At 43.2% G+C, this 13,431-nt stretch overlaps 2 protein-coding genes across 9 annotated transcripts in view; one reads left to right on the forward strand and one right to left on the reverse strand.

The window, feature by feature from the left end:
• Positions 1-13,431, forward strand: part of IFT81 (intraflagellar transport 81) — a 190,409-nt gene that overhangs the window by 33,004 nt on the left and 143,974 nt on the right. The gene's annotated exons all lie outside the window — the stretch shown is intronic.
• P2RX7 (purinergic receptor P2X 7) overlaps positions 1-13,431 on the reverse strand; it is a 42,719-nt gene that overhangs the window by 9,086 nt on the left and 20,202 nt on the right. For all 3 annotated transcript variants that reach the window (XM_027576876.1, XM_027576875.1, XM_027576874.1), the window contains exons 6-9: positions 13,076-13,156; positions 12,307-12,436; positions 7,637-7,773; positions 399-489 (exon numbers count right to left, since the gene is read on the reverse strand). In XM_027576876.1, coding sequence (XP_027432677.1) covers positions 399-489; positions 7,637-7,773; positions 12,307-12,436; positions 13,076-13,156 — 439 coding nt within the window. The remainder of the gene's footprint in view (positions 1-398; positions 490-7,636; positions 7,774-12,306; positions 12,437-13,075; positions 13,157-13,431) is intronic.

A 13,431-nucleotide genomic window follows, 5' to 3' on the forward strand; every position in this document is an offset into this window, starting at 1 on the left:
CCAGCTGTGCCTGAAGCCTGAAAACTGCCCCTGGAATTTTCAGCTATGTGAGATTTAAAAAAAAATTTTTTTTTCCCTAAACCAATTTGAGTTGGCTTCTGTTACTTATAAAGTATTTTGCAAAAAGGATTTCTTTCTTTCCCTCTCTCTTTTTAAGCATCAGAATATTTTTAAAGTTGAATATTCAGTTTTTTTCCCAATCCCACTCTTGTAGTCATGAGATGACTTCATCATGGACAGGACCCCAAGGACATGTCTTCCCCCTCTTATCCCAAATGCAAGATGCACAGTGCCAGCTAATGACTATGACCAAAACATTCACCCCTTGAGGCACTACAGCAATAATTAGGACACAGTCACAGGAATGCAGGTGCCAGTGGCTGGGAGCAGAGACTTACGGTGCCGAAAACCAGAATGTCAAAACGGATCCCAAAGACTTTTATTAGAGTCCGTTTTTCAATGTTGTTTTCCTTATAGTACTTGGCGAATCTGTAGGAGGAGAAGGATCCATGTTTATAAAAATCTGTCTGAATGTGCTGGTATTTCATGAAAGGAAAACCCCAAACAGGAGCCGAGCTAGTCTTCCTTGTTCATCTTCTAGCTCTGCTGCAGTTGGCAGAGGGAAGAACATAATCCAAACCCACAAATTACTCTCTTGGAACCAAAGCACCACTTCCCACGTTGCCTCCTCTTCTTCCGCCATCACAGAGTGATACAAAATCTGCTTTCCATTTAAGATTAAAGTGAACAATTTTTAACTAATACAGTATTAACAACAAACAGATAAATTAAAAAAAATAGTTTCAAGCAAATCCGATTATTTCTTAAGGGAGTTTGGCTTCTAGAACAAAGTGGGGTGGGGATCCTAGATACTAATGGCTGGATTGGGGCTAGGTGCCCCTCTGCAATCTGTTCTAATTGCATTTTCTTAGATTCTGTATTTGTCTATTTGCAACTGTTATCACAGGGCCAAACCAACAGCCACCATTGTTTACATCTTCCCTGTGATCCAGCTTTTGCGAGTGCCTGAAAATCATGTTACAGACCCTCTGACCAATCTTGAATCTATATCCCCAACCACCCCCCTCACTAACCCTCACACACGAGCCAATATTCCCCCCTGCGCCAGGTCACCCAGGGCCAAGTAACCCAGGGCCAGATAACCCACAGCTAGAGAATGCACCTGTAACCCAGAGCCTGCCCACATTACTCAAGCAGGCCAATCCTAGGCTGTTGCCCTGCCCTAACTTGCCTGTCCCATGGAAAACACAATGAAGTTTCTGGGCCATGCTTTCCCCTTGATCCTTACATCTCCTGACCAAACCCAGTGCTTCCCCTATGGCCCTGTGTGGCATGGTATGCCCCTCCTCTTGGGAGATGTAAGTAATAAAGTCCTTTCAGTATCAGTGACCTCTCCATGTCAGTACTCAGCCACCTTCATAAATTAAGACGGGCACAAATCACAATCACTCGAAATATGCAGCTCTCACCAGTGTTACAGTCAGGAAAAGCGGAATGTTTTGTTTTCATGGATAATTAGGAAGGCTTAAACCACACACCTCGCAAAATTTTTCAATCTGTCCCTCCCTGTGAACCACCTTTTGGAGGTTGTTTTTAGGTAAGATATTTTCTTTCTGAGTTACTAATTTACAATCTATTTACAGGTGTGGAGAGAGAAGAAAACAGAAGACAGATGCTCTGCCAGAATCCAGTATGGAGCATTTGAAACTCCTATTTTTTTTAACTCTCAAAATGTGATGTTGAGATCAGTTAGATATTCTTAGGTGCTTCAACACCTATTTCTGGCCAGAGGGTTTTGATTTCTTTGCTTCTGATTGTTCTCATTCCATGACAGTTCTTTCTTCTGCTTCTCTACTGAGTGATTTATTTTTTAATACACAAAGCAAAGGGTCTTGGGACAGTGGTTCTTGAACTAAGGATAAGAATCACTTGGGGAGTGTGTTCAAAGGTAGATTCCTGGGCCTCATCCCCCAGAGGGTGGTTTCAGAAGGTCTGAGATGTTTCTGGAAAGGTGCCAGGTGGATCTGGTGCCCGTGGCCAGTGGTCTACACTCTGAGAAACACTAGGCCCTGAACAGAATGGTTTTTTTTGCACACTGTAACGGTTTGAATAATGCTCCCCCCACCCCCCAAGAAGGTAGGTCCAAGTGCCTAACCCCTATACCTGTGAATATGACCTTATTTGGAATAGGGTCTTTGCAGATGAGATCATCCTGGATTTCGGGTGGATCCAATGACTTGTGTCTTTATGAGAGGAAGGAGAAGAGAGTTGAAACAGAAACACAGAAGAGAAGCTCACATAAAGATGGAGGCAGACATTGGAGTGATGCAGCTTCAAGTCAAGGAACACAGGGAGCCACAGGAAGCTGGGAGAGGCAAGGAAAGATCCTCCCCTAGAGACTTCAGAGACTGTGCCCCTGCTGCCTCCTTGATTTTAGACTTCTGGCCTCTAGATCTGTGAGAGAATACGCTTCTGTTGTTTTAAGCCACCAAGTTCATGGTCATTTGTTACAGCAGGCACAGGAAACTGACACAGGCATAGGCCCACTCTGAACCAGAGAAGTGCATCAGGCATGCAGTGTGGGCCTGCCCTGTTTTATACGTGCTGTAAATAAATGGAATTACATGTTTACCGAATACAGACCTTTTGTTGTGGATCTTTGGTAAAGGACAAAATTCTATAACATGATCAGCTTCTTCAACTTCCTGTTTTAGGAAGTTTTTTTTTTTTTTTTCATAAAACTCATATAACCTGTAATTCCCTTTTTTTTTGTGTGTGTGTGTGTGTGGCTGTTTGAAAATAACCTGTCCAGTTATCCATCAGAACTTGACAATTTATTTCTGGCCAAAGATTTCTTCTGGTGCTCATCCCAGACAACAAATGCTCTAACATGTTGTTCTAAAAGCATATTAATATCATAACCACCTCAGTTCTTCAGAAAGCTCAGATCTCTCCAGGAGCCAATGTTCTTAGGCTTACCTCAGCGACTCAAAGGACATTTGCTAACATCTGTTTGGGACATTGCCCTGCATACTTCTGCAGACTGCTTAAAACAAAAACAAAAACAAAAAAACCAGCCTGCGAAGGCAGTTAGGGGACCACCGATCCAATTGTCTCTTCTTGCTAATGGCCATAAGTCTGTTCAATAGAGCATTAGGGGATATCAAAGTGTTACCTCAACTAGGAGCTGCTTTCAGGGCCCTGGATGAAACTTCACTGACCCAGAGGAGGTGAAAAGCATCTTGTGTCTTGATCTCAGCTGGCCTTTAGTCAAGGGTCTCAAACTCAAATGCCAACATGGGCCAGGCAGGTGACAGAAATGAGTGATGCAGGCCAGGTATAAGGCAATAGGGAGTGGTGGGGACTGTAGCAAACAAACAAACCCACATACGCTTTCTAAAGGGAACCACTGACACCTCCAGCAGAGTGGTGCTGTGTGGGATATGAACCCTGAGTTGTCAAATGGTTTAGTTTTTTTTTTCCCAAATAGTTAAATTTTTCGAGAAAAGTAAGAAGTCCAGATTTTTATGTAGAATGTCTCAACTTTCAAAACATTGTAAAGGCAAAAGACAAGTAACAAAAATAAAGACACAGTTGAAGGCTGCCTGCCAGTTTATGATGCTGCTTTGGGTAAAATGTAGAGACCCATTTGCTTGAGCAGATCCCCTCCAGAAGTCAGTAGGAATGCGAGCAGAAGTGTTAGGAAGCAGTGAATATGTGTGTGTACACGCACATGTGCACTTTTGCCTACACTTGCATGTACAGATTAAGTAGACGCCTTGTTTTATTCACTCTGCCAGGAAACTGGCAACCTGGTTGTAGAGACAAAATGTAGTCAGCTGAAGGCTGACTAAGAAGAAAGTATGTTTGGGGTGCTAGATGATCTAGCCTAGACTAGTGCTTCTCAAACTTCAATGTGCACATGAATCTTCTGGGAGTCTTGTTATAGTGCAGATTTCGATTCAGTTCATCAAGTGGGGCCTGAAATTCTGCATTATAACAAGCTCCCAGGTGAGGCCAGGCTGCTGGTTCCAGGACTACACTTTGAGTATGGAGGTTCTAGGTCGGTGGTTCTCACACCTGAGAGGCTCTCACTTAGAGGGCTTATGAAGACAATCCCCAGGATGTCTGATTCAGTAGGTCCAGGGCAGAGCCTGCGAATGTGCATTTCTAACACGTTCCCAACACGTGTTGCTGATGCTGGGCATTGCACTTTGAGAAACACTGGTCTACACTGTTAATGCTAAAGGTATTCAGAGAGGCTACAAAGTTTTGCAAGGCGATCCCCCTAACATGAGCTCCTGTCTATGCAGTTTCTCTTCCTAACTAGGAAAGCACACGATATCTGCAGGGGTCCTATCCTGTGCTTGGAGAGGCCTTCTCTGGTCACTTCCCCCACTTCTACCCCTCTGCTCTGCCCCAACCCTGCAGTACAGTATCTTGTTTGATTTTCTTCCCAGCATTTATCATCATCTAAAATGGTCTTATTGGAGTTGTTTGCTCTATTGAGGTATAGTTTACATATAATAAGGCACACAAGTCCTAAGAGTTGAGTTCAATGAGTTTTGACAAATGAATACACTGTATAGCTTTACCCCTATCAAGATCTAGAACATTCCATTGCCTCAGAAAACTCTCCTGGTCTCCTTTCCAATCAGTTCCTATTTGGCCTCCCCCATCCCCCACTCTCCAGAGCAGCACCCACTGTTGCCTTTTGTTATCATAGAAAAGTTGTTTTGCCTGTTCTTGTACTTCATATAAACGGCATCATACAGTATGGCTCGTTTCGATCTAGCTCCTTTCACTCAACATAATGTTGGTGGGACTCCTCTATGTTGTTGCTTGTGCAAGTAGTTTGTTCCTTCTTCATTTATACTAACTAGTGCTTTATTATATAAATATACCCCATTTTATTTCTCCGATCACCTGTTGGACATTTAGGTTGTTTCTGGGTTTTGGTAATGATGACGAAGGCTGTGGTGAACATTCATGTACAAATCTTTGTGTGGACCTGTGTTTTAAGAGTGGGGTTTCTGGATTAGAGGATAGATGTATGTTTAACTTTATAAGAAACTTCCTAATGGTTCTCTAATGTGGTTGTACCATCTTACACTCCCACCAGGGAACTAGGAGAGTTCCAGTTGCTTTTCCACCTTGTCAGCATTTGGAACTGCCAGCCTTTTAAAAATTTTTACCTATTCTGGGGGGTATACGTAGGTGTTTCTCATTGTGGTTTAAATTTACATTTCCCTGATGACTAACGATGTTGCCTTATTGGAGTTCTTAATTTACTTATATTCTTGTCTTATATGTTATAATGACTTATATTCATGTCCTACTAGAATATAAGCTAAGTAGTAACTTTGTCCATTTTGTTTACCAATATATACCCATTGGCACAACAATATTTTTTTTCATTGCTATATATTTGATGGACGAATAAATAAGGAGCACCAATATCAATTTCCTACTGGCTTCATAGGCAAAATGATTGTATTATTCTAGGGATGTAGTTGGCAACTTTTTTTGAAAAGGGAATAGGATAAGCCTACTTTGTGTCTGGAACCAAATGGCACAAAAGGATCAGCCATAATAACAATCACCGAAACCTGCCTGGTACCTGTCAGCAATGAGAGGTCATGGAACCTCAAACTTAAGGACCAAGTCAGTGCTGGGGCAGAGTTGTAGCAACAGGCTGAAGAAATGATCCAGACATAGGAGGTAACATGGAAATGAAGTTAGGATGACACAGGATCACTACCGGGGAAAAGTCAGAAGCAGAGGCGTGAACTGTGCAGAGGGTCAAAACAAGAGTGGAGTAGGTCAGTCCCAAATCAGTACCAGCCAGTTTCAGTGGTGAAAATGAACCGGGAGTCTAGTCAGCTCTTATAGGGTTGAAGTCCAGGAGTAAGAAGCATACAAGGTGCACTACAAACAAAGAACCTTACAAGTCAGATGAGACTGCAGTGGGGCAGCAGGGTGGCGTCAGGAGTCTTAAATATGTTCTTACCAAAAAGACTTCCAGTCAGGGTGGCAGCCTGAGGGCCAGTACAGGATGCCCACCACCTCCCACCGCATACAAAGAAATGCAAGATAAAATATATTTTTTAAAGTCATACCAATGTATTACTGAGCTCAAAACAAGGAAAGACATTTTCTAGGTGCTAGAGATGAGTGGGGAGTGGGAGCCATGTCTGGAGTCTGGAATCTGTGCCCTAGGAGTACCCCAACCAGATCTGCTATCTGAGGAGCTCGAGTCTTACCCTAGAAGGGTAAGGGAGCTGAGGCTGCAGGAGCCCTACCCAGGGAGGGAGCAGGGATAGGGTACTTTCAGCAGAGTGAAGACATTCAGTGCCCAGAAGTTAAACCAAAAACTGATTGATAATTGATAGATGCCATACAGTCCTGCAGGCTAGAAAATTACATAATCACCCCAGAAGAATGCCTCCGCATCCCACAGCACACACAGAACTTTGCACAATACCTTTCCTGCTGAAACTCACCAACAAATACTTCAAAGCCTCCGAAGAAGAAATCCCACCCAAGTTACTACAGATAATGGGTCAGGGTGAAAGGGGTTACACAGTAGAACTGCCAGAAGGAATAGGGTCCGTAAGGTCAGAATGGACCTCGCTGAAACAGTAATAGATGGCTCTGAGAAAGAACTGAATATAAACCTGAGAAATGAAAAATACAGGCATAGGAAAAAAATTAAAAACCTGAAAGCATATGATAAAATGTTAGTCACCTTTGATCCAGTAAAAAAAACTTCTAGAAATTTATCCTAAGGAAACAATCTGGAATTCAAAGATTTATGTACAAAATGTGCAGTGTAGAGTTATTTGTAATAGAAAAACTAGAGGCACCCCAAATGTCCGGTAATGGAGGAACGGGCAAGAAAACCACTCGATGGAAGGAAAAGTGTGTGGGTTTGGGGGTCAGAGTGACCTAGGTTAGTTAGGCTTATGGAGCTGTTAGCTGTGGGTCCTGGGCAAATCATTTCACCTTTCTCGGCTCTACCTGAGAACACAAATATCCACCTTCCAGGGTTGACGTGAGGTGGAGAGGTGATGACGTTGAGGGCCTGGTGTATAAAAGACCCACCCTCAGTTGTGCGTCTTGTTATCATTATGCTTGCACGGTGGAATCATTAACGTGAACCATTAATCATTAATGTGAATCAATAACGAATCATAACCATCACGTTATGATTCCACAAGGAATTCTGAGTGACCCAGGGAATGGCAAAACAAACACACAAACGCAGAATACCAGGTTATAAGTGTGATCTGCTCTCATAGAAGCCTCATGAAAGAATTGGTTAAAGGAAGGAAAATTCACCAGTTTCTTTGATTATCTCAGGGTTGAGGAATTATGGGTGATTTATATCCTCCTCTGTCTGCTCTTCTCTGCCTCCCCAATTTTGTTTCTGTTTTACAGAGTGTGTATCACTTTAATAATTAAAAAGAAAAAAATTCATACAAAAATCCAGTCACCCCTGGTTCTTAGAGGAAGCTTTTTGCATTCACCTTCTTGCCTTGGGAACCAAAATTAATTCTCACTGACTGCTAGGGATGCAATTCAGCGGGGCCTGGAGGTTTCCGGGCGCTGTTACCTGAAGTTGTAGCCAGGGTACAAGGACTCATTGGTGGTCTTGTCATCAAGGCGACGGAAACTGTATTTTGGACGACAGTGATGGAACCAACCATCCAAGTTGCAGTCCCAGTAGATCTCAATGCCCATGATCCCTCCCTGGGGAAGAAAGGAGACACAGTCTCTAAGTCCTGCTGCACATGGGACGCAGCTGCCAGACCTCTCCCTGCACAGGGTTGATAACTAAGGGAAGGTTTTCTTTTTAGAGGGAAACACAGATTGACGTTTCAGAGCCACGAGTGCAGTCCCATCTAACACACACAAGTGGCTGCAAACGCATTTCCCTGCTCCTCCTCCCATCTGGACACACCCTTAGATTTATTTTCCTAAAAATACAACTTTCAGTAAATCTCTTCCATAATCTAACACCTTGAATGACCCCCCCCCCCCATTAAAGATTAAGTTGAAGCTTGTTACACTGGAATTCAGGGAACCCCATCACATATCTTTTCTGCTTTACCTCCCAACACTCCTCTGGAGAAAGCTCTTATTTCACACTGTCTACACTTTCCCCTAAACACAATTGGCATTTTTATTTTTTTTAAACAGCTTTATTAAGATATAGTTCACATACAATTGGTACAAGTGTATAAAAGTGTGTAATTCAACAGGTTTTAGTATATTCACATATACGTGTGACTGTCGCCGTAATAAATTTTACAGCAGTTTCATTGCCTCAAACAAACCCCCTAAACTTTTAGTCAATGCCCCTTTCCACCCCTCCTCTCAGCCCTAAGCAACCACCAATTTACTTTCTGTCTCTATAGAGTTCCTTATTCTGAACTTTCTTTCCTGTGAATGAAATAATATAATATGTGATCTTTTGTGATGGACTTCTTTTACTTAGCATAATATTTTTATTTTTATTTTTAGTTAGTTATTTTTTTAAGTAGGCTCCATGCCCAGCGTGGAGCCCAGTGTGGGCCTGAACTCACAACCCTGAGATCAAGACCTGAGCCGATATCAGTAGTAGGACACCTAGCTGACTGAGCCACCCAGGTGCTCCCACTTAGCATAATATATATATTTTTAAGATTTTATTTATTTATTTGACAGAGAGAGACAAAGCGAGGGAAGGAACACAGGAAGGAGGAGTGGGAGAGGGAGAAGCAGGCTTCCCACCAAGCACAGAGCCCGATGAGGGGCTCCATCCCAGGACCCTGGGATCATGACCTGAGCCGAAGGCAGACACTTAACAACTGAGCCACCCAGGCGCCCCCATAATATATATATATTTTTAATTTATTTATCTGAGAGAGAGAGCCAGAGGAGGAGCAGAGGGAGAGGGACAAGAAGACTCTGTGCTGAGCACAGAGCCCGATGTGGGGCTCAATCCCAGGACTCTGAGATCAGGACCTGAGCCAAAATCAAGAGTCGGATGCTTAACTGAATGAGCCACCAGGCGCCCCTTCCCATAATATTTTTATTTATTTATTTTTTAAAGATTTATTTATTTGAGAGAGTGAGAATGAGAGAGAGAGAGAGAGAGAGAGAGAGAGTACATGAGAGGGGGGAGGGTTAGGGGGAGAAACAGGCTCCTCGCTGAGCAGGGAGCCCGAAGTGGGACTTGATCCCGGGACTCCAGGATCATGACCTGAACCAAAGGCAGTTGCTTAACCAACTGAGCCACCCAGGCGCCCCTACCATAATATTTTTAAAGTTCACCCATATTGTAGCCCATATCAGTACTTCATTCCGTTTTATGGTGGAAGAATATTCCATTGTGTGGATAGACTACATTTGGTGTATCTATTTATCCTTTGATAGACATTTGGATTGTCTCCACCTTTTGGCTATTATGAATAACGCTGCTGTGAACACTTACAATGGGTGAGTTTTTGTGTGGACATGTGGTTCATTTCTCTTGAGTATACACTTAGGAGTGGAATTGCTGGGTACACTTGAACTTTTAGGTCTCACCCCTTGTCTTTTCTCATTGAAATATTTCTCCTACCATCTCTCTAGCGAAATCCTCATCATCCTCCAACTTACAACCTTCCTTATCCATTCAGTCACCCCTCCTCCTCAATTCAAGGTGATCTTTCTCTTCTCTGAACTTCTAAGGAATCTCTTAATCTCTTACCTCTACTTGGTACTTCTTTCTTCCTACAAACATGTTTTGAGCACTATCTTATTTCACTGATTCTTAGACACCATTGCTTATCAGACAAGTAATTTTCTTTTTCTCTTCTCCGAAGGAAATGCTGTCAATTAAACTGAAATTCCCTCATCGAAAGCACTTTCTGATTTCAGAAAGATTAAAATGTGAAAAAAGTATGTCTTTGAATCGATGAAAGATGGTATTTCAAGACAGTATGCTAGATGCTAGGGATAAAAAGATGAGTAGTAAGCAGACGCTGACTTGGAGAAAGGGGAAATACAGACTAATCACAATCGTCATTTATTGGCATGAAGCCAAGCACTCTGTGTATTTTTGTGAATATCTGATGTTTCTGTTATTTAGCATCCAGTTCTCCTGGGTAAAAATGCCTGGAATTTTCTTTGGGAAATGTCTATCCCAGCTGAGTGGTTTAAATGGAACTGTCCCCTCTCCCAGCTCCCAGAATGGCAAGATGGTCTAGGCCTGGCCAGTAAGGACCTGACGACTGGTTCAGGAATAGGTATGTGGCCCAAGGTAGACCCAATCAGAGTCTTCTCTGAGACATTTTGCCAGAACCATAAAAAAAGAGGGCCTCTATTGGTTGGGACCACTAGCCAGAGATTGTGACAGTCCACAGCAGCATTGTCCAACAGAATCTTCTGCAGTGATGGAAATATTCTATATTCATGCTGTGCAATAAAGTAGTCACTGGCCACATGTGGCTATTAAGTGCTTGAAATGTGGCTAGTATGACAAAGGAAATAAATATTTCATTTCATTTCAATTAATATAAGTTTAAATAGCTTCATGTGACTAGTGGCTCCCATATCAGACAACACAGTCCTAGGACTTTGGTGGCTTTGCCTTGACATGTGGACAGTCTGCCTACAAATGACATCATCATTAAGGAAGCAGCAAAGAGATGAAGGGAGTCAGATTCCTAAAGACATCATTTGAGTTCCTGGATGCAGCCATGCCTATTGCTATCGCATGCTTCATTCAGTCAATAAATATTTATTGAGTGTCCATTATGCTAAGCATTATACAAAAATTAACAAAAGATTCCAAAGACGCCTGCCCTCATGAAACTTCTAGTCAGGGAAGACAGACAACAAACAAATGGATATACAAAATATATACTATGTCAGATAGTGCTAGGTGCCAGGGATAAAAATAAACCTGGCAAGGGCCATAGAGCATGCTGGGATAAGGGGTAGAGATTGAAATTGTCATTTTAAAAATTTTTTCAGAGAGTGGGGAGGGAGAGAGAATCTTAAGTAGGCTCTATGCCCAGTGTAGAGCCTGAGGCGGGGCTCGATCTCACAACCCTGAGATCATGACCTGCGCTGAAATCAAGAGTCTGACGCTTAACCAACTGAGCCATGCACGTGCCCTGAAATTGTCATTTTAAAGGTAGTAGTAAGGGAAAGCTTCACTGAGCTTATATTTGAGCAAAGATTGGCAGAATGTGAGGGAGACAGCTAATGCTATGTCTGGGGCAAGACTGTTCCAGGCAGAGGGGACAAGCGGAAGAAAACTCCCAAGGTGGGGTGCTCCCTCTTTAAAACAAACAAATAAATACAATCTTTTAAAAAAAGAAAGGAAAAGAAAACTCCCGAGGTATGGAAGTGCCTTGGGTGTACTAGAAAGTCCATTTCCCCTGGTGTCTTTACATGAGTTAATAATACATGGTTCTTTTTTTTCCGCTTAAGCCGTTTGAGTTTGGTTTCCTTTTGCCCCCAAAATGCTTTTTAATTTATTCTTCGCTTACATTATTTGAGTTGGATGTCCGTAAGGTGCAACTGGAAGAATCCTGACAAATCCAAGTGTGGTGGTCTGAATAATGACTCCCAAAGGTATTCCTAATCCCAGGTCCCAACCCTCGGAATCTTCAGATATATTATCTTATATGGCAAAAGAGACTGCAGATGTGATGAACTTAATGGGGAGATTATCCTGGGTTATCCAGATGGGCCCTACATGTTAACTTTTATAAATGCTCTCTCTGAAAAAGACCAGTATCTTTATAAGAGGGAGGCAGAGGGAAACTTGGCACAGAATAAGTCAATGTGACCACTGACGCAAGATACTATGCAGCTGGCTTCGAATCTGGGAGAAGGGGCTACAAGCTTCTAGCTCTAGAAGGTGGAAAAGGCCAGGAAATGGATTCTCCTGTGGGGCCTCTGGAGGGTTCGTGGCCCCACTGATATCTTGATTTTGGTCCAGTGAAACTGATTTTGGACTTCTGACTCAAGGACTCCAGACCTCTGGCGTGTTGTTTTAAGCTGCTGAGATCGTGGTGGGTTATTACAACAGTCTCAGGAACTACTGCTTCAGGGATGTGACTCACAGGGTTGTTGTTGGATTAGGTGGGGTAATAATGCAGGGAAAGACCTTGGCACCGACCAGGGATTTACTGAATGCTCAATAGATGGAGCCCTGTAACTAAGACCCAGGGGCCTGGCCTCTTGGCTATTTGACATCTTCCACCCCCCCGAATCACACCCTCGCCATCCAAAGATACCACCAACCTGAATTGCCACATCTGAAAAATTATCTCCTGTTTCTTGGAAGATATCTCCTAGTCGGAAAATGGGACACTGTGGATTCTGAGTCTTGTGAAAGGTACAGGTGATGTTTACACCTGGCAAGATGTTTCTCCTGCATGCAACGAGAAACAAACAAACAAACAAACAAACAAACATGTTTTTGAAAACTGAGACCTATTTCTTTCATGCAATGAGCCAGTTGGTAGCTGGGTTCCATGAGGGGCCCCGGGGATCCTCAGCCCCTGGGATTCACACCCTTGTGTAGTCCCCTCCCATCCCGTGCTGGGTTGGTCTGTGACCACTAGCATATGGCAGAAGTGATGGTGTGTCACTTCCGAGCTTAAGTCATAAAAACCTGTGACTTCCATCTTGTTTACTGTATTGTTGGCTTGCTGTCTGTCGCTCTCGGATCACTTGCCCTGGGGGAAGCCAGACACCATTCCTAAAGGACACTCAGGCAGTCCAAGGGATGGTCCATATAGTGAGGAACTGAACCTCCTGCTGACAACCAGGTGAGTGAGCTTGGAAGAGGATTCTAGCCCCAGTCAAGCCAGAGATGACTGCAGTCCCCACTGACAGCCTGACTGCAACCCGAGAGACCCTGAATCAAACCATCCAGCAAAGTCATTCCCACATTCCTCACCCACGGAAACTGTATGAGATAATAAACGTGGGCTGTTAAGCTTCTAAATTTTGGCTAATGCATTACACAGCAGCAGATAGCTAATGGCTAGACATTCTGGGCACTTACATGGTGTAGTTGTGGCCAGGGAAGTCAATGTTATTCTTGACGAGCACAGTGAAGTTTTCGGCACTCTTCAAGAGTGCGGGCCTGAGAGAGAGATTCGAAATGGGGATCAGTGGGCCAGTGGGACCACAGGCTTCTGGCTTCTAGCGCGGGTCATTGCAATGAGTGAAGAGAAATGTAGTCTAAGTGGGCAAAACCTTCCTAAAAATCTAAAAAAGAGTAAGAATTTCTTTCTTCCTGAGACCCCATGGCATTTACTATAACCCTTCTCACACTCTGATGTAATTGTATGTTTAGGTATGTGTGATGATGTGCTGGTTAAATGTTTAACATTTCTTTCCCCCAGTGGGGAAGAAAAG

This window comes from Zalophus californianus, chromosome 14 (assembly GCF_009762305.2).
Source record: "Zalophus californianus isolate mZalCal1 chromosome 14, mZalCal1.pri.v2, whole genome shotgun sequence".
NCBI classification, from domain to species: Eukaryota; Metazoa; Chordata; class Mammalia; order Carnivora; family Otariidae; genus Zalophus; species Zalophus californianus.